This window comes from Chrysemys picta, chromosome 23, assembly GCF_011386835.1.
Source record: "Chrysemys picta bellii isolate R12L10 chromosome 23, ASM1138683v2, whole genome shotgun sequence".
Taxonomy (NCBI): Eukaryota; Metazoa; Chordata; order Testudines; family Emydidae; genus Chrysemys; species Chrysemys picta.
This window is the reverse complement of record NC_088813.1, coordinates 11,232,368-11,256,474: the sequence shown is the minus strand read 5'-3', so window position 1 is coordinate 11,256,474 and position 24,107 is coordinate 11,232,368. Positions and strand designations below refer to the sequence as shown.

Below are 24,107 nucleotides of genomic sequence, written 5' to 3'. Positions count from 1 at the left end.
ATAACTACATTTTCAAACGGATGCTTAAGCAAAGCCGCTGCAGGTCTTCCAGTCTGCGTTACCACCTAATCCAGGGTATCTTGCGGTAAAAATGAGGCTCCTGGCTTTTGTTTTGTTTTGTAGAGGGGCTTTGTTAATGAAATGCTTAGCCCAGTAATCATTCTGTACTCCTAGCGTAGCAAGACCGTGGTGGCAGTGTGGTCCATTGGGCAAGGCTCTGTATTGGGAAATCAATGGCTGGGTTCTGTTCCCTGCTGTGTGACGCTGGGGAAATCACTTAACTCATCTGGGCCTCTTTCCCTTCCCACTCTCCTGTCTACTTGGACCCTAAGATTTTTACAGTCCCTGCCCAGATGTTTGTACAGTGCCTAGCACTATCCTGGCCCCGATGTGGGAGGTTGGAGAAGGACTCTCTACCTGTTAACGTAAAGCAAATAAGTGGTGGCAGCCTAGCCCAGTAGGAAGGTATACATATTCCTCTTATTGGGGTGGGGAGGGCGGGGAAGGAGAACGGCAAAACTCTTCATTGTAGAAGCTGGAGGGGAAGAACCCCTCTGACCTGTTTTTCCAGGTAACCTTTTTTGCTCTGTTCACACAGCAGTTGCCACAGGGAACCTGTTGGACTTCGAAGATGCTGCCAAATCTCCCCTGCCTGTCAGCACGAACGCCGCCCACGTAGATGAGTTGGGTCCAGACGTCTCATCTGAGAATAACAACATAGTCTGGGTAAGCGTACTGGGGGCGCTAGCTGTTCCTGCTGAAAAGAGGGAGGAATGTGATGCTGGGGGAAGGTGAAGCTTCATTTTCTGTTGGTCACGACATCCTCCATTGGGGCTGGGGGGTTGTCTTCATTCTGTGCCTACCTCTTAACCAAAGCCTTAGCAATCGGGAGCAGAACTTCCAGACTACTCAGCCATTCATGCTGGGATTTTCAAAGGTGTCTAATCAAGTTTGCTTCCAGTGGGAGCCTGGAGTTTGATTTGGGTGCCGAACTCCTCCTTCGGCTCCTGTTGACTGCCAAGACCTGGGACTTTCAGAAGAGCTTGTAAACTTGTTTCACAAACCCACATTTCAGATGCTTGGGCACTTCTTTATGTGCTTTATCACATACTTGGATGTCTAGTTTTCAGATAGAGGCACCAGTCTGTAGCTGCTATGCATGCTGATGTGGGTTACGCCAGTTCTCTAGCCATGCAGTCTATTGTTTGACTTGTCAAGTCCTGACTAGTCTGAGACCCACTATCTCAAACTACCTCTGTCTCCCACTGCAGTAGCTGAAATCTGCTGAATTGTGGAGCAGTGATGGGGCCTCTTTAGCCAAGGGGCTTAGCTTCCAGAGACTGCCTGTCCGAACCCAAGTGTTGTGACCTTCAGGCCAAATTAAGAGTATCACCTGTTCATCTCAACAGCTTTAACATCACAGTAGGTCCTGGAGAGATCTTAGCCAACCTCCTCCTTTTGCATAACTCTCAATAGCATCAAGGGCATCAGAGCCCCAAAGCTTAATAGATTTAATCAAGTTGTCCATTGAAAGGCCATTTCAAACCTAAACTTTCCATTAAAACAACCCCCCACCCCCGCCCCGTCCCAGCCCCCATTCAGTAATATTCAAATACTGTTCATGGGCAGCCTCCAAAGAGGAGAGGTTTGAAAAGGAAGCACACCAGAAACACTGCCCCGTAGCTCTGTAAATATAATTTTCTCGTCACAAAGTTCCGGATGAAATATGTGCTAAGTAGGTCCTTTGCCGAAAACATCCTGCTGAGCTGGGGCTGCTGTATCTGCTGCACTTTGCACCTCGTGAGCTTGAAACGGTGAGTGCCATCAGCCAGGACCAGCCCTAAAATCTAAGGAGCGACCCGCTTTTCGTTTCCAGCGCTGGGGAAAGCGTCCGCATGCAAAGAGCGAACCGATGCTTTCAGCCAGAACAACCTTGCATTGAGGGAACAAAAGTAGGCTCTTGTGAGAAGCACGTGCTGGAATCTCAGCATCTGAACTTGGAACAGAGTGGCCGCTCTCGGGGTGAAACTCACCCCTGAGCAGAGGGGACAGTGCAAGGATTAGGCTTGTTTTGAGGGCTTAAGCTGTGCGGAGCCTTGGGCTGTCCCTTCCTACAGCAGTGAATTTTTACCTAGCGGCAGTGGTGAGAAACGTTAAAGCGGCAGAACACAAATAAAAAGGCATCCCCTTTTCCAACAAAACCCACTGCAGAAAATCATCAGGAGGCCTTGGGAAGGGGATGAGGAAATAGCAGAACCTGACACTGCACAGCTTTCTGTTACCTGAAGTTTAACTTGGGTAGGCGGGTCGGGGGTGCCGGTTGTGTGGATGCTTAATTTTGGAAGGCTTGGGAACAGAGGGCGATTCCACTGGGCTTTGGATCAGGTCTCACTGGTCCAGGGGGGGGATTGCTGCTGGTGGTTAGGGGGAGGAGAGACGCTGGAAATGGATGTGGGTGGTGGTGATGGAACAGCATCTCTCAAGCTGGTAGGTCCTTGCTCTTTGCAAAATACCTGCAGTGCTGTGTCTCAGTCCTTGATAGCCAGTGTTGCTCTAGGCCAGGCCGGGCAAACTTTTTGGCCTGAGGGCCGCATCGGGTTTCGTAAATTGTATGGAGGGCCGGTTAGGAGAGAGGGTCATGGCCTGGCCCCCTCCTCCCCTTGGGACTCCTGCCTCATCCAACCCCCCCTGTTCCCTGATTGCCCCTCTGGGACCCCTGCCCCATACAGCCCCACACACACTCCCTGTCCCCTAACTGCCCCTGGACCCCCACTGCCCCATCCAATCCCTCCTCTCATTCCTGATGGGGGGCCCCCCCCAGGACCCCTGCCCCATCCAACCACCCCTTCTCCCTGTCCCCTGACTGCCCCCAGAACCCCTGACTGCCTGCTGCCGCCCCATCCAACCCCCCCCCCGACTTCCCCCCAACCACCATCCACACCCCTGCCCCCTGACAACCACCCCAAACTCCCCTGCCCTCTATCCAACCCCCCTGCTCCCTTACCACGCGCGCTGCCTGGAGCACCGGTGGCTGGCGGTGCTACAGACGTGCCGCCCGGCTGGAGCCAGGCCACGCTGCTACTGCCGCCACGCAGCTCAGAGACCGGGTCAGGCCGGGCTCTGCAGCTGCGCTGCCCCAGGAGCTCACAGCCCCGCCGCCCAGAGCATTGCGCCAGCAGCACGGCGAGCAAGCTGAGGCTGCGGGAGAGGGGGGACAGCGGGGGAGGGGCCGGGGGCGAGCCTCCTGGGCCAGGAGCTTGGGGGCTGGGCAAGATGGTCCCACGGGCCAGAGGTGGCCCACGGACCGTAGCTTGCCCACCCCTGGTTTAGGCGCTTGATGATGCTGTACCTACGCCAAAGGAAAGTTGAGCCAGCTCTTTAAATACACTTGCACGCTAGCTTACCAACTACCTCTCTCTCTCTCTCTCTCTCTCTCTCTCTCTCTCAATAAAGGAAATGGATGATGGGCTCGAGGAGGCATTTTCAAGGTAATTCTAATAACTCTTTACAAGTTTATGGCACTAGGGACCAACCCAAGAGACTTGACTACGACTAGTTCTAATAATGCTTCTAATCTAATCCGCTCCTATGATCTGACCCGGGGAGCAACCCAGCCAGTGCTTCAGCTCTTAATTGAAAGATAGACTTGGAGGCTGGCTGATAGTCAAAATATTTTGACTAACCCTTTAAGGATGGAGATAGGTGTGTGTGTGATGGGGGAATCTAATTCCCCAAACATAGCATGGTGATAGTGTCTCCTCTTACTGGAAGGGATATGCACTCAGCTGGCATTGTCTAGTCCCCATGCTAGCAGGAGAGATCTTGGTCTGATCTTCTTGCACTTTCCTGCTCCTCCCCGATGTTAGTGTAATAGTAAAATAGTATTTACACTGCCATTCCCCAGATGAACTGCAAACGTAATCAAGGGGTAAGACGCTCTAACTCAGATCTAGTTCATCACCTAACCAAGGGGTTATCTATGTTCGAATCCTTGTATTGCTGTAACAAAAGCAACTTGGTGACAGTGCAAATCCCTAATATCTACCTGTTTAAACCATACTTACAGTGGTTAAGGTTAGATCAGCTTATAGCGCAAAAAAAGTGAGTATACTAGGCTTACGGTGGAAGGCTCGCTTTCCTTACCTTCGGTGTTCATTGTGGAAAGAGAAGTTGCAAATCATTCCTAAATCATTTAAGGGATGCTGTCAACTTAAATCCTACTCCAAACCAGTTTCCTCACCTATGTTACTAAAGAACATGTTGGACTACTTTAAAACTGAACTTTAATAATCAAATTTTACTAATCACTATCTCCCCTCCCTCCCGCCCCAGTTTGGATATTGAATTGTCAGTTCCACTATCCGTGTCACAATGGTTAGGCCGCAAATGTGGCAGGAGCACATTTATTAATCTGTTCCCAATGGAATTTAGCAAATTGTGAAAAATTCTTTCCGTTGGTCTTGCTTTTAAAAATATCATTACAGTTTGGGTTTGACTTTTGTTGTGGTTTTTTTTTAAAAAAAAATATATAGACACACACACACACACACACACACACACACACACACACACCCCTCTCTACCCCGATATAACGCTGTCCTCGGGAGCCAAAAAATCTTACCGCATTATAGGTGAAACCGCGTTATATTGAACTTGCTTTGATCCGCTGGAGTGCGCAGCCCTGCCCCTCCCCCCCACCCGGAGTGCTGCTTTACTACGTTCTATCCAAATTTGTGTTATATTGGGTCGCGTTATATCAGGGTAGGGGTGTGTGTGTGTGTGTGTGTAAGTAATATTTGGGGTCAAATTTGAGTTGGTAGTCTAAGATCTATTATATGAACTCCAAATAACTTTTGGGCATGGGAGAGTTGGCGCAGAAGTATTAGGCTTGTACGTATGGAATTTAGTAATATAACTACAAAAAGGTGGGGCGTTAACTTTCATAAACATCTACAGTGCCCTGGGATGAAAGATCCTGTTAAAAATGACCCTACAGGCAGGCCACCATTACCATTTCAGATCTGAGCACAGCCTCAAAATACTGGTTGTTTTTTTTTGTTTTTGTTTTTTTCTGAAGAGTAAAATTTTAGAACAGGCTTCTGAGAACTAGGAGTGCTGCTGTGAGCTGTGGGAATGATTGTGGATGGCAGTAAATTATGTACTGGCTGCTTGCTCAGGTATTCCTGGAATGGTGAAAATTTAGACATTTTCTTTTGGTGAGGTCGCTTTGGTCAGGGCGTTCTTTTAATTGAGATAAGGTCCCTGCTAACAATGCACCAGTCAGTGCTAGCTTAGGAGGAAAAAGACAGCATTTTGCCAGGCCTGTAATGTAAAGGAAGCCCTCATTGCAAATGTAGACTGTCTTTAAGGTGAAACTCTGATAAGCCAGCAGAGAAGCAGGCATCAAACTTCAGAGAGCTGCAAAGATCAGCTCTTTCTCTCTTTAGGAGCATTTCTTTACAAGCTGTAGGAAGGATAACAGGAGTACTTGTGGCACCTTAGAGACTAACAAATTTAAGAGCATAAGCTTTCGTGGACTACAGGTCTCTAAGGTACCACAAGTACTCCTGTTCTTCTTTTTGCGGATACAGACTAACACGGCTGTTACTCTGAAACCTGTAGGAAGGATGTTGAAGTATGAAGCTGCATACAGCAGCATAGATATGGGAAGTATAGAAGGTATAAACACCTTCCTTGTGGATAAAGGTGATCTGTTGATCTTTCTTCTCAGACTTGCTCAGTCTAGAACCAACCCTCACGTCCTGGACACTGGCCTGACTGCTCAAGATATCCAGAGTGCGGAAACCCTCTCTCCTGTAGACTGGGACAAAATTGATTCAAATGCGGCAGAGAAAGACGACCTGTTTGGGTTCTGAAGAGCTCCTCCTCCACCGAACAGTTTGCAATAGAGTAACCACTTAAAGTAAAAGGACTGAATGTGAACCCTTCTGGGTGAAGTTCTGGAGGGCTTTCTTGAATGGTAGGTTTCACCATTCTTACAGATGCTGTTATCACACCAACAACTGCTTAGACCAAAGCTTTAGACATTTAATACATTTTTTTAACCTTGCTTTTTATCTAAACCGCGAGATGCTCTTGAATATATTTATTCAGTAACCGTTACCGTTTACATATATTATGGAAGTTAATTTTGTATAGGATCCAGCAATGTAACATGTACAGTCTTAGATGGCAATAGACTGATGAGAGAGTATTCAGCAGAGCTTGTTGTCTTCCAAAAATGACTATCCAGCACCAAAGACTCTTTAGCGTGTACATATTTTTCTAGATTCCTGAACATATAATTGCAATTGTAAGCACAACTGTTACTCATCCTTTGCTTTTAAAACAACTCTAGTTCTGCAGTTGTCTTCTTGCATTTCACCTTCTTGATCAACTGGGAGGGAAAGAACTACAACAGCTGATAGCAGTATTAAAATCAGAGGTAACAGGTTTTATTTTCCTTGTGAATGTCTGTGATAAAGCCCCATAGTTGTCAGCCATCAGTAATGGGTTGTCTGACACTTTGCTAGCTTTCAGATTGGAGTTGGCACACTTACCCAAAGAGTCGGAGCTTTTCACTTTAAAAGCCTGAACTGAAAGTATGGCCCAAAATGTCAAAACAAGCAACCTCTCTTCTCACCCAGAAGCTACTGATCCAAAAATCACCGCAATATTGCAGGACTGTATCTCACAACCGACCTCTCACACTTGTCATATTTTTTTCATTATGACTCTAAATCTGAAGACTTCAGTCGCAAAAAGGTTCTCTGCTAACACTTGGCTTTTGACTGTACATTGAAGATTGCAGGTTGGATTGAACCAGTTGCATAATAGGTTAATGCTTAAACACTGGCTGCCTCTTACTGTGTATACCTCTATCTGGTCTCCATACCAATCTCTCTCTAGTGGAGCCACTGAGGCAGAATTGGATTAAGTGAAACCAATATTTACCTGGATGTTCTTCCAAGAAAAAAAATCCCCTGTATGCTATTTTGATGATTATCCTTCCAAGACCTACACTTCCTGAGAAGCTGAGAGGAAAATGCCACTCCTTAATCTCCTGTACTTCAAGATTTGAAAATAAATAATGGTGATATAAGGATTATGTTAATTAAAAGATTAAACTTAATGAGTGCACAGACACAGTTTGCAGAGTGTGTGTGGCCTTGTGAGGAATATACTAATCTGTTTTATAGATTTGTAACTCGGTTCTGAAACACTATGTGGGGAATGAATTCGGCTTTTTATAAGTCTCCTAACGTTGTACAAAGTAAAAATAAATAAATAAATCTCTCAGGGGAGAGAAAATAATTGTATTAGGAAACAGCTGAATGACTCTTAACTTACAGACGGTGCATTTTATAAAGGATACTGCGATATGATAAGGGGGAGCTGTAAAGCTGACTCATCATGTCTACTATAAAACCTTGGTGCTCCTTTCTCCTGCAAAAGCAATCGTGCATCTTGTTTGGTCTCCTCAGTGGCACTAATCTCTTGCAAAGAGAGGAGTTGCACACTAAGTTTTGTATATCTGCTGTATGTCGATGGTATAAACAGCCCCCAGGTTAAGCAAAGCTAGCCGTAGGCAAGCACCCTGTTCTCTGATTCATTGGGGGAGTTGTGATATATTTCCCCCCCCCCCCCAAAGAATTTTTTGTTGCACGAACCATGAGGATTCAGCTATACATTCATCTCTTTTTCTAGAGATCCTTGGAGTATATACTTAGATCTAGTATTCTGCATATATGTACATAGTCTGAAACCCTTTGCTGTAAAAAAAAATCTGTACTAATAAAAGTTCGACCTTTTTGAGTACCAGTGCTGGACTGCTTTAATGTGCAAACAGGGTGGCAAGAAAAATAGCTTTTCACTGCTTCTCACATGCAACGCTTACCTTCTCCCTCCCACATCTAATGGACAGTAAATAACCAGAAACTACCAGCATATGTAACACTAGTAGAATGCATGCCTTGATCAGTCTCTTCGTAGCGGCCTACCTGTGGAGGAGTGATTGCTGGAGTCTTATTGTCATCAGATGGCTAACTCTCTGACAAGCACCTGCTTAAGTGATGTGCTTTGACTCAGCCCCCAGGTAAGAATCATCAGTTCTTTCCCACGCTGTGCTGGGCTTTTGGCAGGCCATGGAGTGGGAGGTGCTTGGGGGAGAGCGGTGGGCAGGGGGCCTCAGGAAGGGTGGAGAGCGGTGGGTGGCTGGGGAGGCCTTGGGGGAGGAGGCAGAGAGGGAGGTGGGGCAAGGCTTCAGGGAAAGGGGCAGAGTGGGGCAGGACCTCAGGATGGGGGTGGCGCACCCACCAGGGAAAAATAAATGTAAACGCCTGTGTACAACGAGAACAGGAGTACTTGTGGCACCTCAGAGACTAACAAATTTATTTGAGCATAAGCTTCCGTGGGCTACAGCCCCTTCTGTACAACTAAATATACAATTCTTTACAAATAAATTTTACATGTGGGGATTGTCTAAGTTGCAAGAATTTCTTAGACCCTTCCATGAGAGGCGATAGCTAATTTTTACTGTTGCCTCCTCAAATCTGAATCGAAAAGACGCTTTTCTTAGCCCTGAAGTTTTTGTTTATTCTATCCCATTTTTCTGCAAGCTTTGGAGGCAGTCTCCTGGGCTAACATTTAATCACTTAGCTAAAAATCGCCTGTTGAACGGCAAATATAGAAATTCATTTTAGGATGTTGACAAATAGATTTAGTAAACCATGAGCAATGGAATGTTCTCAAAATGTAACCCTGAGACAGTCTGGTATTGAATGCTGAGTGGGTCGGAGTTTACAAAGATTCCTTTCATCAGTGTCAAACTAACAAAAATTCCATAAGTTCTCTTCCCCCCCACCCTCCCCTTCCACTCCCCCAACTATTTAAATTGGCTGTTCCAATCTAAGGATATGTCTCAAATTATGAATACGAAGTATCCAGTCTGGTCTTTCATGCATAACTGATAAAGGTGCCAAGGAACAAATTGATCTTTCAATTCTGATGTGACCTTTTGAGTGTCTGTGTAGAAATTTTACGAATCCATTTTCCTTCAGCTGTGTAGAACGGTCTCCTTTGCTCCCGTTTTTAGAACCATTTAGGAATCCGAATGCATTGTGGGGAGAAGTTGTACTTTTTTCTCCCCCTCTCTCCCTAGGGATACGTCTACACTACCCACTGGATCGGCGGGTAGCGATCAATCTATCAGGGATCGATTTATCGCGTGTAGTGTTGGAACAATTCCTCTCCTCCAACTGATTCTAATTTCCATTTCCTAGAGTATGGGTCCCCCCTCTTCTGCCCTATTCACCCCCTCTTTCACTAGCCCCTGAATAACGTTCTTCAGGCACTTTCATTGCTCTTCCAGATAGATTACTCTTAATGCATCCTAAGAAGTGGAAGCCCAGAGGAAAGGCCAGCACCATGTGACTGGCCAAGTCTCCAGCCCAGGCTGGGGTGATAGGTGTGGGGAGGGGCATGTACATCTCCCCACACCAGAGCAGGAAAGGAAGGGGTTAATTCCCTGCAAGGAGGCTTTGTCTGCTGATTGGAACAAGAGTTTCCTCCTGGACTCTGCAGGGGAGGCAAGCAGGCTGAGGGAGTGTCTGAAGGAAGATTTCAGGGTAGCAGCCGTGTTAGTCTGTATCCTCAAAAAGAACAGGAGTACTTGTGGCACCTTAGAGACTAACAAATTTATTAGAGCATAAGCTTTCGTGGGCTACAGCCCACTTCTTCGGATGCATATAGAGTGAAACATATATTGAGGAGATATATATACACACATACAGAGAGCATGAACAGGTGGGAGTTGGCCTCTCAGAGTTGGTAAGACAAGTAAGAGGAAAAAAAACTTTTGAAGTGATAAGACTGAAGGAAGAGGAGTTGTTTTTCCTCCTGGCCTGAGGAGGAGTGGAGTCAGGTGCTTGCCAGTGCCAGCCTGACAGCAAAGGGAGGAGAACTCCGGGCCTAGCCTGTTTTCTCTCTGCTCCAGCTGCTCTCAGATAAGATTTGACTCCTTATTTTCCTTTCAGGAGTGAAAGGAGCCTGTCAGGGACTGGGCAGCAGAGAAGCCTGGGGCTAGTTACAGAGAAACAAGTTGGAATCCTAAAGGGGCAATAACCCTTGACACCCTCTTTCACTCCCCACCCCACCCCCAAATAAAATTGCTGATGCTCTATATTGACACTTCACTTTTGTTGGTCAGGAGTGCGTGGTGGGGAAAGTTTTACTGATGAAAAGTGCTGGTGTGGACAACTCGCTGGAGGTGGTTTTATTTTTCGAGCAGGAGAGTTCTCTCCTGCCGGCAAAGAGCAGCTACACGGGACACCTTACGGCGGCACTGTATAGACACAGCCGGAGTCTGACTTTACAGCCTCCGTCTAGTCCTGCCTAGGGATTGCGTGCGTGTAGGGCAGCGACGCTTCAGCACAAAGCAAGCTTAGATCAGCTCTACAGTGAGCTCCTGCAAGCAGGTTCACGCCAATTTTAGTGGCAAACTGCTATGCTCTATCTATCCTAAGCTGCTGCTGCGAATCATGTGATAAGCCAGCTAGCCCCGTGCACGGTCTTATGCTTGGTGCAGTCTGTTAAGTGTTTCGAGATGAGGGGGCTTGTCTGCAATGAAGATGTGAAAAATTCCTTATCCTTCTTCTCCTACTGCTGAAGTGATTGTTTGTCTTTAAGTGCCTGGTACAGCTGTGCTTCTGAAGTGCTGGGTTTGTCACTGTGGGCTGGAACTAACTGTACAGAAGGCTTAATGACTTTATGCATCCTGCAGATGTTGGCAGGTATGAACAAGGAAGCTAAGTATAAGTGGATCTTCAATCTCTTGCCGCAGAGCTTCTGTGTAGGTAAAGAAACCTGCAGACAGCCCGAGCTGGACTGTAGGTAGCCAACTTCTTTAGCGGCCGGCATAACCTTGTCTGACTCGGACAAAGTACCCTGTACTTAAGATCTTCTAAACCTATTGTGCTTCGCTATGTCCAACCCCCTCACAATGTTAAATGAATCCCTTTGAGTAATGGCCAATCTTTTATGTGTCTGCAAAACTGGCTGACTTAATTTTTTTGTCCTTTGAGAATATTTTATATCCATATCCCCATGGGGATGGAATTAAACACCTCGTCTCCAAGCCAAAAGAGCAGGGAGATGGCAGGAGCCTACACACCAGTTTCTCTGTGAATGTGGCTTGCCAACACTACTCATTTCCATTGCCTCTGAGAAATGGGCTCTTGCCAAAAGGCCTCTGGGCTGGCAGAATGTAGATGATGAAACAAGTTTAGCTAAACACTTTTTTTTTTTTAACTTTTAAGTGGAGGGGGGGTGCACAATAGTCTTCCAGTTAAAGCACTGGATGAGGAACTGGCAGGGGGGTGGGAATATTCAAGGTCATCATCTCCCAGCTCTGCCACAGACTGCGACACCTTTTGAGCAAGTGTATCAAAAGTTGCTGCCTCAACTTCCCATCTATAAAATGGGTCTGATCCAACCTTTTGTCCATTTAGAATGCGAGATCTTGAGGAGAAGGTTTCTTCCCAGGCATATGTACAGTGCCTAACACAAGGGGGCCCCCATCTCATTTAGGGCCCAGTACAACACGAATACCATGGTATTTTCTGTAAATGAGTCGGGGTGAGGTTCTTTAGTAGGAATCACCAGTCTGGGCAGTGCCCCCACGTTGGGCTGTATTTGTCAAACTGCTCCCATGAGAGTGCTCCTCGCAAAGGGAGTGTCTCTATAAAGGAATATGAGCAGCTTAATCCAAAGGAGGCACCTCATTGCTAACCCTCCCCCCTCATTGGGGGGAGGGATAGCTTAGTGGTTTGAGCATTGGCCTGCTAAACCCAGGGATGTGAGTTCAATCCTTGAGGGAGCCACTTGGGGGATCTGGGGCAAAATAAGTACTTGGTCCTGCTAGTGAAGGCAGGGGGCTGGACTCGATGACCTTTCAAGGTCCCTTCCAGTTCTAGGAGATGGGATATCTCCATTAATTATTATAACCATGTGCAGGGTGTTGTCAAAGAAAGACATGGCCCTCTTCAGAGGGGGGCTGCTTGCCCCTTTCTGAAAATGGGGGGGAGAGGGCCTTTCAAGGATCACAAATTGGGTAGAATACAAGGCCCTATTGAAAATCTTGGCTGGGGAGTAGGGCAGGGGTGTTTGCAGAGTGGCTCATTCAATATTTTGAGTTGGTCTTGAACAGACACTCGGGTCACATGGTGTTCTGCTCACTGGGTAGATGTGTGAGGCTTACGAATTGGCTTGCTGGTGTGAATACATGTGTCTGAGTCCAAGCCAGTGAGAATGAGTCTCTTTAAAAATCTGTTTGGAAGGTGACCACATCAAGCAAATTTAGTCTATTTGCTCAGCTGCCGGATCATTGCCCCTTGTAGCATGAGTTGGATTTGTATCCCTGGCAGCTGGGGTTGGGAGGTGGGTGGGTGCACTGGAGGAGGGGAAGTGTGGGCTGTCCTCGGGGACTTGGGAATTGAGGGGGAGGTGGCTGCTGGAGAGGAGGGAGAGCAGTGGAGGACAGGAGGTGGGGAGATGCTGTTGTTGAAGGCCTCTGAGTGGAAGACAGGTGAAGGAGCTTTATTACCATCACTGTGGGCCATCAAACAGCCTGTAACTCTGTCTACAGTTGGGGATAAGGTTAGTGCTTAAAGTGTGTGGGAGGGTGTCCAAAGGGGTCACAGACCAGACCCGAAAACAACTTTATTCAACCCAGGATGCTCTCAAGTGCTGTCTTGCCAAAGCTGCTGCTCCCAGAATATGATAGGACAGCCCCCCACACACCCACTTTTTTCAGATCACTAAGCACTGAGTAGGGCTATACCTTTATTGTCTAAGAAGAAGCATGGTCTAATGCCTCCGCCACAGAACCATGATGTCTGGGTTCTCTTCCCATATCTGCCACAACCTCCATTTCCCCATCTGTATAATGGGAGTAATGCCAACTTCACAGAGAAGCCGTGAGAGACAATTCATTGATGTCAGTCAAGTGTTTTGTGATCCTTTGATGGTAGGTGTTACAGACTGGCATAAAGTTGTCTTGTTCATGATCAGAACTTTTAGCATTGCAGTTGCTGAGGTCTTAAGGCCTCTGAGTGGAAGACAGGGGGGAGGGATAGCTCAGTGGTTTGAGCATTGGCCTGCTAAACCCAGGGTTGTGAGTTCAATCCTTGAGGGGGCCACTTAGGGATCTGGGGCAAAAATCAGTACTTGGTCCTGCTAGTGAAGGCAGGGGGCTGGACTCCTTGACCTTTCAAGGTCCCTTCCAGTTCTAGGAGATAGGATATATCCATTAATTTTAAGCTTTATTTTTTTTTCCCCACTCTGCTTTCTGGAGTGCTGAAAGCTAGAGTGAATTTGTAAATTCACTATATGGGTGAGAGAGCTGTGGGGTATGGTGATCTGATCCAGACCATATGTTTTTAAAAACTAAAATGAAAAGAGCAACATTTAATCTGAGCTCCTGAGAGGTGTATTTTCTTTATAGCTAGCCCTGGAGTGCCTGGAACATAACTGCCATTCAAGGTGTTTTGGGGGGAAGAGGGGTGTGTGCTCTTTTTTTACTCTGTGAAACAAGCTCAGGGAGGAAATGACCTAACTCGTAAAGCAATGTGTGTGCTTTGTGACAGGGTGCGGGGTAGTGTAGGAGGTGGGGATCTTGGGTTGAGTCCTGATCTTTTCTGCTGTTACATTCCAGCTTTGCGTGACTAAGGTCTGTAACAATAGAAAGCTGCCAGACCCCACGGATAGGCTCTCGCTTCTTGGAGCCAGTGGGAACTGAACTGGAAAAAAAAAAATGCTTTACAAAGGCTATGCTTGCTGAAAGATTCCTACCTGGCTCAGAGAAAGGGGGAGTCCCATGAGAAACTAACCATGGGTCAGTAAGCAACTGCTGACGTGACATTTTTTCCAAGAGTGTGTCTTCTTTTGAACGCCATCCAAACCCCAGCACTTAACAGCATGAGAAGGTATTGCAGGGAGAGACCCTAGGAAAAAACCCAGCATTAGCAATCTGCTTTTCCAAACTTCCCTTGGCAGGTGACTGTGGAGCTGCACATGTTCTAGAGAGATAGTTAAAGGCTTCTTCCCCTCCTGGCTTCAGCTGCAGGAGGAAAAATCCCCTGTGTGTTAAGTCCATACAGAACTGGATGTGCCCTCCACTCTCAATAAAAGCAGGTGAGTGTCTCCACCTTAGAAATGATCGGGAATTTACGTATGTTTTTCCCCTACGAAATTTTTTGCGGTAAGATTTTTTTTTTCGGTTAGTCCAAATTTGGGGTGGGGGGAGGATGTCTTTTTAGCAACCTAAAACTTAAAAAAAGAAAAAAAAAAAAAAAACACCTTGAGTACTTTTGACAACCAAAGCTCTATTTTTGACGAAATTCCCAAGGGGTTGCAGGTGGAGGGTTTTTTTGTTGAGGGGAAAAATTTCAACTGGCTCTCCTCCACCTGCCTGTGTTCTTTCTGGCTCCAATTCGTCTTTCATTTTTGCCAATGTAACTGAACTGCATGTCCATCAAACTCTAGTCACAGTAGCATCTCCTACGTGCTAGATGTCTTTCAAATACTCAAGCATCCCTGCTCCAAAGAGCTGTCAGTCTTGGAATAAACCAATACCGGGCAGTTAGCGGAAGGAGAACAGCCAACTCGACAAGTCAGTCTGATTCACTGTAAACCGCATGGCAGAAGGAAGGTGTGACTGGGCATATCAGACTGAGGCCCCCTGCTGGAGGCCTCGTGGCCTTTGCCACACCCTGCCCCAAAAATGGGCAGTGGAGAGAGTCCTCCAAGCTGCCTAGAGTGGCTGTGTCCCACACAGCCAATCAGGGCCCAGCAGCCTAGTATAAGAAGAGCTGCAAGGCAGAAGGAGTTCAGTTCCTGGCTGGAGATGTAGGAACCTGAATGGCGTGTGGCTGGCTGATGGAGGTGCAGAACCTTGGACAGGGGAAGTGGCCCAGGGGATTAGAGAAGCAGTGTGATGTAGTTAAAGGGATGCAGCAGATAGCTGGTATCTATAGGGTCCCTGGGCTGGGACCCGGAGTAGTGGGCAGGCGCAGGTCCCCCCCATTAGCCACTGGGGGGGAAGTGGCCTGGACACTGAGGCGCACCAGAGAGGAACTGAACTATAGTGGCCCAGCTGGAGAGCTGTAGCCAGAAAGCCCAAAAGGGCGAAAACTTGTCACCAGGGAGGAGCCCTGGGGCGCTGCTCTATCCCAGAGCAGGGACAAACAGTGTGCAGGCACACACATTCGGCCAAGGGGGGCGCTCACGAGAGGTGAATGCGCCCCGTTACAGAAGGTCTTAAATGTGGACAGGGTAAGAACCTTGGGAATTCTGTTCTAGTCAGGTTCTTGCTATGCGCTCATCGCTGTAATGTTTGAGCACCTTCCCATTGTTCGTTATGCAACATGACTAATATCTGCCCCGTGTGGCTTGTTCTGGGGAGAGGAGATGAAACAGAAGAATTGTATGGGAAGTTTAGCCTTTTTTGGACAGGATTATTTTATTTTATTTTATTTTTTAAAGGGAGGTTGTCTGTCTTTAGAAGGAAGGTAGAATTGTGCCTTGCAGTTGAAGTGGAAGGTGGGAATGAGCTTCATGAGGTCATGAGCCCAGGGGATCACATACAGGTGATCGGGGACAAGGCTAGGAAATCAATGACGTTGTGGGGGTGCAAATGAGAACTGGTCCCTTGCTTCCTATTGCAAATCAGCCACGTGTTTGGAGGTCCTTCTGGTAGTATCCTGACACCTGATTTTCCCCGTTTATCAGAAGTAAGTAGATGTGACTTATGACAGGAGGCTCTTTCTTTAATATTGCATTACTTTATTTAGCACCTCTCCTCCAATGTTCTGGGGAAGGGTAATGGAAAACAGCAATAACCTCCCCCCCCCCCCCCCCTTTCTCCCTCACAAAATACCCTCACCGTTCTAAAAGGAAACCAGTCTGCTGGTCATTGGAGTGAGGATGAAATATTAGGCTTGCAAAAGGAAGAGAGGTCGTCCAACTATTAAAAGCTGTAGGAAGAGGAAGCCTTGTGAGAGACAACTTTTGTGAATAGAACAGGAGTACTTGTGGCACCTTAGAGACTAACAAATTTATTTGAGCATAAGCTTTCGTGGGCTACAGCCCACTTCTTCGGATGCATAGAATGGAACATATATTGAGGAGATATATATACACATACAGAGAGCATGAACAGGTGGGAGTTGTTTTACCAGCTCTGAGAGGCCAATTAAGTAAGAGGGGGGGGGGGGAAAAACTTTTGAAATGATAATCAAGATAACCCAGTACAGACAGTGTGATATCTTGATTATCACTTCAAAAGTTTTTTTTTCTCTTACTTAATTGGCTTCTCAGAGTTGGTAAGACAACTCCCACCTGTTCATGGTGTGTGTGTGTGTGTGTGTCCGTCCTTACTATATGTTCCATTCTATGCTTCTGAAGAAGTGGGCTGTAGCCCACGAAAGCTTATGCTCAAATAAATTTGTTAGTCTCTAAGGTGCCACAAGTACTTCTGTTCTTTTTGAGGATACAGACTAACACGGCTGCTACTCCGAAACTTTGTGAATGAAGCCCAAAGAGGGAGCTAGAAGGTACCTGGCAACAATAGCGGGAATGGACATGCCTGCCCCAGGGAACAAATGCACAGGTAGAAAGGAATCGGCACCTCTGTGCTGCGTTAATTAAATTCTCCCCTCCCCCCACCTTTGAGAACATTTTCCACAGGACTCTGGTTCTTTTTTAGGAGACCATTGTGTGTTACTAAAGAAAAGGGACTGTTAAAGTACCGGCATCGGGGGGCAGGGGGGGAAAGTAAGCTAAAGCTGGGATACTTGCTTGTACTCTCTGGCCCTAATTCTCCTCTCTATCGCCAGTATACATTGAGAGCAGCTCCACAGACAATGGTGTTAGATTAGTGTGGGTGGAGAAGTGGGGCCTCTGTTCTTACACAGAATCTCTCTGCAGTCAAGGTGAGTGTTCATAGAGTAAATAGAGCAAGGGTCTCTGGCTTTGTCCCGCTGACTCTTCTCCCCACTGCATGTACCCTGCCTTCCCCAGTCTCCTAAACGTTTGGAGACTTGAAACCAGTTTTATAAACTGAGGCTTCTTTGCTAATTCAGATTCAAGTTCTATGGTGAATACCAACATTGGTGGGAAGGTGCACTCTGTTCTACCCAGAGGGGTACTAATCTTTATGGCGCAAGTAATTATGATAGCAGGTTCACCAGTAAGAATCTGTAGGAGACGAACGAGATCTACTTGCTCCTTTCACTGAGCAGAAGGGGAGCGAGGGTGACAGCCTAGGAAAAGGACTTTCCTAACTGACCAGGTGGAGCATTCTGGGCAAGAATAGCTGCCTGCTTCATGGAGAGAGGCTTGGGAAAGAAGAAATGGAATCCAGCTGGGTTATCTACCCTGTGTCTGGTCAACTGCACCCTCAGGGCAAAACTTTCAGAAGTAGCTATTTCGCTTTTGGGGAGCCCAACTTCAGACCACATGCCTGATTTCTGCCCCTTATTCAGTATGCTGTATTTAAAATTGTATGCCATCACTTTAAACTTTAGGGTGGTTTTTCCCCTTGATCCAGCTTGAAGGCTAGGGGGCTGTGTAGGGAAGCATGCGATCTGGACCTAGCAGCAGTCTGTGGAGGGTCAGCAAAGAATAAGATGGGGGTGAGTTGTGCATTAGGGAGCAGCCTGTTTTGCCTCTCCCTGTTTTGAAGTTCTAGCATGTTACCATTCTGAATTCTAGGAGATAAAGTAACATCAGCTTGCGACCTTCCAGCAGGGTTAGTTTAGGGTGTTTTTTAAACGTCTATTTGTGTAGCCTGTGAACATAGCACCCCCAATGAGCCTCCAACACTCAGCATTCCTGAAAGTCAAGCTCTAGGTGTCTCCAGTTGGGTACCCAAGATTAGAGGCCACATTTGAAAACTTGACCTTTTTTGGCCCTTTATAACCTTAGGCCTTTTAAGGGAAAGCACAGTCACTTAAAGGAAACATCCCTGGAGCAGGAGCGAGGTAGAATGTTTGAAGTCTCTTTGTACAAAAACTAGTAGCTGCGGTGGGATTTTTTTTTTTAAAAGCCTAAACTCTTCCCCTTGCATTCAGTGAGAGAAGAGTTAGGCTGATGCTGAGTACTTCTGAAAATCCCATGCTTGCTATCTTGCTCTCTCTTTAACTTTTTTTTATTCTTTTCTCCTCTTCTTCTACCCCTGCTCTTGCCAACCACACACCCATTTATGGGAGTGTTATTAAGGTTTGGACCAAAGGCATTCTACACACTCTAAGAATCCTAAGCTGGTCAAGCTGCTACTGTGAACATGTAGGACAGAAAGGCGCAGCTTACTGAGAACTGCAGTGAAGCCAAAATTGCAGATACGGGGGTGGAAGGGGGAGGACACATGGAGCTCTTCTGCAGTGTATTAAATAGAGCACCATTTACAGCCTCTGGAAGATGGAAGCAGAGACTTGCGTTCTGTTCGGGTTCTTATGACTTACTCGTCGCCACAGTATTTGAGTGCCTGTTGGGAAAGCTCTTGGAGTTTCATGTGGCATAAGCTAGTGTCTGTAAGACCCAATGTGCATGTTTCATTTCAAATCGGTGACTGCTCTATTTTCAGGAAGAAGACTTGTTCCTTTCCCCTCCTCTTCCCTCCCCCGCCCCCCGGGTAAAAGTAAGTTTAGGCTAATTATAATTAACTTGGTGTGACTGCATCAGAATCTTTGGGGTTGTTTCCCTCCTCCACCGAAGGAGGAAAGAGATCAGCAAAGATCCAGGCTCAGAAACCTCAACCTGAGGAAGTGCTGGTGTAACACATGCTTACTAACACTTGTCATTTATCACTTATCTGGCTGTTCTCCACTCCTTGTGGAAGAAAAATGATGATCAAGGATCTGAGTCAAATTCCATAAGCTCATTGGAAAGATTCCTATTGACTGCAGTGGGCTTTGGCTCAAGCTAGCTGGAGAGCCTGTGTACGGAGTATCACCAGCTGTAGCTTAGCTATGCTTGGCAGGTACCTTGCATTCAGGTGCAGAAGCAGGTTTCCTGGCCAAATTCTTCTAACAAGGCACCCACCAAAAGCCTGAACGCAGCAACTCTTTGCAGCTTTGACCCCCATCCCTCTTTCCTCACAGGGGGACCAGATCAAGGAAGGCTATAGCTAGCTAGTGCTCCCTTGACAAGTCTGAGTGTGTCTTCAGCAAATGTCTCTTCACCTCCCGGGAAGATGTGTTAGTTGAGAGAGAGGCAGGTGAAGTGCTACATGTACCTGGCCTTAGTGACAGGACTGACCAGCCATTTCAGCCAGCTTGTTACTATGTTAGAGGGTTTAAAAAATATATATAAAAATGTTTCTTCTAAACAGTGACTGAGGAAGTGGCAGGTGCTGTCCAAGAAATTGTCTCTTGTGTCCTTCAAATTAGAATGTAGAGGGCCGTGTTTTCCCCCCAAAACTCTTGACAACTGAGCCCCCTTCTCTGTGGTAGTAAAAGGCCTAATCTATGGTCCAATTGTTCAGAGCAGATTATACATCTTTTCATAATATACTTCCTCTACTTTCAGGCTGTCCTGTAGGGTGAGTGCATTCAGTGTTTTAAAGTTAGTGTTGGCATCTGTCCACACCCCTGGAAATGGATGGATCACTTCATGCCTCTCAGATATTGTTTCAGGCATTCTGCATGTTCTGGCAGATATCTCTGCATTGGTTAGACTGGGGTCACGTTTGCAAGATTTACTTTGCAAGGGTAACCGCTAGAGCCTCATGCTTCTGATGAAAGTTGAGACTGTGAAGAACACTTGAGAGGCCAGTTCGCACCTCCCCAGCTTGGCCTTTGCCCCCTACTCCTCTTCAGGAAGTGGTGGGTTTTCCTAAAGAGATAACAGTGCAACTCAGTGGCAACTGGTTTTACAATGCTAGCTGTAGACGGAGTTTCTGACTTGGCTGGCCATGGTCACATCCATTGTAAATCCACTTCCGGCAACGACCTCTCTTCCCACTAGTGAGTATGCTGCTTTCCAAAAAGTAATTGCAGCGACGCTTTTGTACCTCCCTGTCCCCAGATGAATCCTGCAATGACAGTCCCACACTTGCTGCCCATGGGGGACTAGGTTTAAATACACCCTCTCCTCCCCTTGCCCCTTTTAGTGGCATGAATTTTCATCTGACATCTGAGAGTTAGGGCTTTGGCCTCCTGATTACATGCCCATTTGCACGAGCTTTAGGTCTAATTAATGTAATAAAATGTGTGAACGTATTAAATCTCTTCAGCCCAGGCAATTTTATCACTGTCACAGCACGAATAAAACTGACAGTAACAAATAAAGCCGTTATGTCTCTGGCTTTTTTTATTATTTTTAATGTGCTAGCTTTTTTGTTACTGGAAATTTAAATTATAATGGAATGTGTCACTTTTCTAAAAAATGTACCCATAGCAACAGGAACATCTAAATTATTTCAGGCTGATCACTTCCCTGCAGGAGTGGCATCACATGCTTTTCAGAAACAGTCCCATAGGTGTGGGGTTTTAATAGGTTTTTTTCCTTTTTGCAAACAACTGTATATACAGAGTTTTCTCAAGCAGTATGCTGCCTTTAGAAAAACCTACACTTAACTGCCACCATGCTTTGTTGGCCAGAGTGAGATTTTTTCAGGCATGATCTTGCAATCATCACTGGTGAAGTGTAACTCTTACTTGTGCAAGTAAACCCCTATAGGTTACCCTAGTGTAAAGCTGGAATAACTCCCTTGAAGCTAGTGAATTTACACTGATGTAACTGAGATTAGAATCTGGCTTGCTATCGCCACTGGGATTTTTAAGATCTTGGGGAATAGTTTATTGCCTGACCAGGGACTTGAACCCTGGACCGTCAGATTAAAAGTCTGATGTTTTACCAACTGAGGTAGTCAACAGGAGTAAGGATACTAAGTTTGTACACAGAGCTGAGGAAAGTATTTTTTTCCAATTTGGGGGCACCCACATGGGAATGAGAAAAATCCAGTTTTAAGGCAAAGTGAAACCAATTACAAAAATATCAAATAATAATAAAAAAAAACCTCAATGGTTTGTTCTGAATTGGCCAAGACATTTTGGGTCAAGTCAATGATTTTTATTTTATTTATTTTTAAATTGTTTCATTCAGCTATTTTCAGGTGTCTTTTCCCCACTTTGCCAAATTTGAAAACAAAATGTGGCTTTGAAACAAAAGGTCAAAATAAAACATTCTGGCATTTAAAAAAAAATTTTTTTGGCTGAAACTAGTAGTTGAGTTTGACCCAAATTCACAAATAAGGTTGGAGCCCTGAATTTTTTATTTATTTATTTATTTATTTATTTATTTATTTTGGTGGCAAAATTTCTGCTGAGTATTTCTGATTCTATCTTTAGGGGCAATATAAGAAGCAATCTTTTTATTTCTTTTTTTAAAAGTTCTGTGAGACATCCTCAGAAACCAACTTCAGTGGATGCTGTCACTTTGAAATCTGATCGGTTTAAAAAAAAAATTCATGGTCTAGTCTTGGACATTGGATCTGTCTCTGTCTCCCTGCCAATTTTTGTGCTGTTACAATCAATTCCATCTTCTCCAAAAATGTTTTTCTCTCTCCTCCTCACTGTAAAAGAAATAACACCCTACAAAAACCAAAGTGCTGTCAAATGTCTGACATAAAGACACTGGAGGAAAAAAGGGGGACATGTTTTTCTCTGATCTCTTTCACTTGTAAGGATTCATAAGTGCCACCTGTTTTACTAGTAGGTTGGAAATGTTCAGACACAAAGGGATGATTTTTCAAGAATAGTTGATAGTGTCCCTTTTAAACACATTCAGTTACTGTATTGTAACTGAAATGACAGTAATAAAGGACTTATAGGCACGGTTAGATAGTTTAGGTTAAGAAAGCCGGTTTAATAAATACACACCTCTACCTCGATATAATGCTGTCCTCGGGAGCCAAAAAAATCTTACTGCATTATAGGTGAAACCGCGTTATATAGAACTTGCTTTGATCCACTGGCGTGCGCAGCCCCGCCCCCCATCCCCGGAGCGCTGCTTTACCGCGTTGTATCAAAATTCTTGTTATATCGGGTCACGTTATATTGAGGTAGAGGTGTACATGCACATAGTAAGGAGACCTTAAACCAAACCTATAGCATGTTTAATACCAGAGGTTTCTGCTTGTGTCCGTTGGGTTCTTGTATCTTCCCCACTGTTGTGAAGTATGCATTACACTAATTGTCTACTGCATTCTACTTCTACCGCACAATGGCTGCATTTCAGAGGGGATGTTTTTACTGATGTTTGTACTCATTCCCCAAATTGCTGGGGAATGAGTGGTGCTTTATAAATATTACTTATGGCTCAAGTCTTGCAGAACAAAATCTGGTTCAGGGAAAAGTGACTGTTGTTCAGCAAGGTCAACACAAAACAGGATCTTCAAAATACAAGAGAAGTGTGATTTTTTTTTTTTTTTTTTTTTGGTAAAGGTTTGAGTAATTATTGCAGCAATAGACGAGTGTGGCCAAAGCACCTACGGTTTCAAGGATGCCTTTCATGGATGAAGCTTTCAGTTTTAGAGTGTGGTTATAGTCTCTGATGTCTATACAAATGCTGTGTTGGGAACGATGTGTACAGTTTGCAAATAAAAAGAAACGAAGTCATGTGGGAGGGTGATTGACAAGAAAGAAGCATAAAGAACAGGAGTACTTGTGGCACCTTAGAGACTAACAAATATTTTAGAGCATAAGCTTTCGTGGACTACAGCCCACTTCTTCGGATGCATGTGAACGCCACACAAATCTGTCAGACCTGCAGATCAGGCTGGGATCTGTAAGTCTCTGTTTCCTTTGTGGCACACCTAACATCACCGTTTAATAAAGATTCTAAAATGGGGACTTATAATTGTTTTGAAGATGCATGAGCCACAAAATCCAGCTCATTCTCTTGGTTTTATTAACTCTACAGGCTTATATTGCATATAAAATATCTTTTAAAGGTAAGCACATGGAATAGTAAACACTGGGAGCAGATACTGAAGTGATACAAGCCATGGTATGCAAGTAGTTGTTATTCTCCCCCCCCCCCTTACAATCAGTCTTAAATGTAGCGTATATTACACATTTTTGTTAAGGTGTCCCTCTTTTGACTAAGAGCCACACCTTCCTATGAGATCCAGCCACTCGGATAATTAATAAATAAGTCCAGTAGCTACTGTGCCATCTCTACATGTGGTAGTTTCTCTGTCCCTTAAGCTGAATGTCCTGGGATCTTTGCTGTGGTGCCTTGCTGCACCGACTCAAAGCTCAGGGTGGAAACCTCACTCCTGTGGGCCGGGGTGCAGCACCACAACTGCTGTATCCCCACTCCTTTGCTACGGCAACTCCCGCGCACTCACACAAGAGTGCTACTTGCCCTCTACCATACACGGGCAATCAGTGTCGCCAAACAGCGGAAAATGTCATTACAGAGTGGAATCAAGGGTGGGAAAGAGAATCTAACACACTCAGTAAAGTCAGGCATCCATTCCTGCACCTGCCTCCTTGTCCGCTTGAACTTCGATCCTGGACAAGGCTCAACAGGCTACTCGGGTGCATCCAGGTTTGCTGCAATCCTGCACCGGCTTGGCCTGGCTTCTTCCAGTGCCCATCCTGACAGCTGGGGGGCTGACTACAACCTTGGCCTCCCTCAATGCAGAGGGCATCCTCTGGTTATGGAGCTTGGCTACCGAGCTCCGATGTCTGCGTACGAGAGAGCTTCTGTACCTGTGATTTGCTTCTTTAAGAGTGTTTGATTTAATCTTTTAAAAATGCCGTTTGTTTATTGAATGAGTAGATTGTAGGACCAGTCTGATGCTGCCATGAGCATGATGCTCGTAACACAAAGCAGCAATGCTCTACAGCCATTTAAGCCAAGACGTGAAGGACGAAGGCAGTGTAAATAAACAGAATATGATTATCTGCATTTGACTAGGGGTAAGGGTAAACCCTCTATTGGAAGGCAGTGTGGTCTAGTGGACCGAGCACAGGACGGGGACATAGGAGGTCTGGGTTCTAATTCTGGCTTTGCCATAGGGTGACCAGACAGCAAGTGTG

General features: G+C 45.8%; 1 protein-coding gene and 1 long non-coding RNA gene across 6 annotated transcripts in view; one reads left to right on the top strand and one right to left on the bottom strand.

Moving 5' to 3' along the window:
• The window catches only part of LDLRAP1 (low density lipoprotein receptor adaptor protein 1), a 40,867-nt gene extending 33,046 nt beyond the window's left edge, over positions 1-7,821 (top strand). For 3 of the 5 annotated variants that reach the window (XM_005302054.4, XM_065577155.1, XM_024107656.3), the window contains exons 7-9: positions 599-726; positions 3,454-3,488; positions 5,732-7,821. In XM_005302054.4, the coding sequence (XP_005302111.1) occupies positions 599-726; positions 3,454-3,488; positions 5,732-5,876 (308 nt within the window). In that variant the 3' untranslated portion in view covers positions 5,877-7,821. The remainder of the gene's footprint in view (positions 1-598; positions 727-3,453; positions 3,489-5,731) is intronic. The other 2 variants (XM_005302055.4, XM_065577156.1) reach the window with 1 other exon arrangement.
• On the bottom strand, positions 5,322-5,759 carry LOC135977262 (uncharacterized). Its single transcript, XR_010594669.1, has 2 exons — positions 5,617-5,759; positions 5,322-5,464 (listed from the first exon to the last, which is right to left on the bottom strand). It is a non-coding gene; the product is annotated as an uncharacterized LOC135977262 (long non-coding RNA).
• Positions 7,822-24,107: the final 16,286 nt, after the last annotated feature.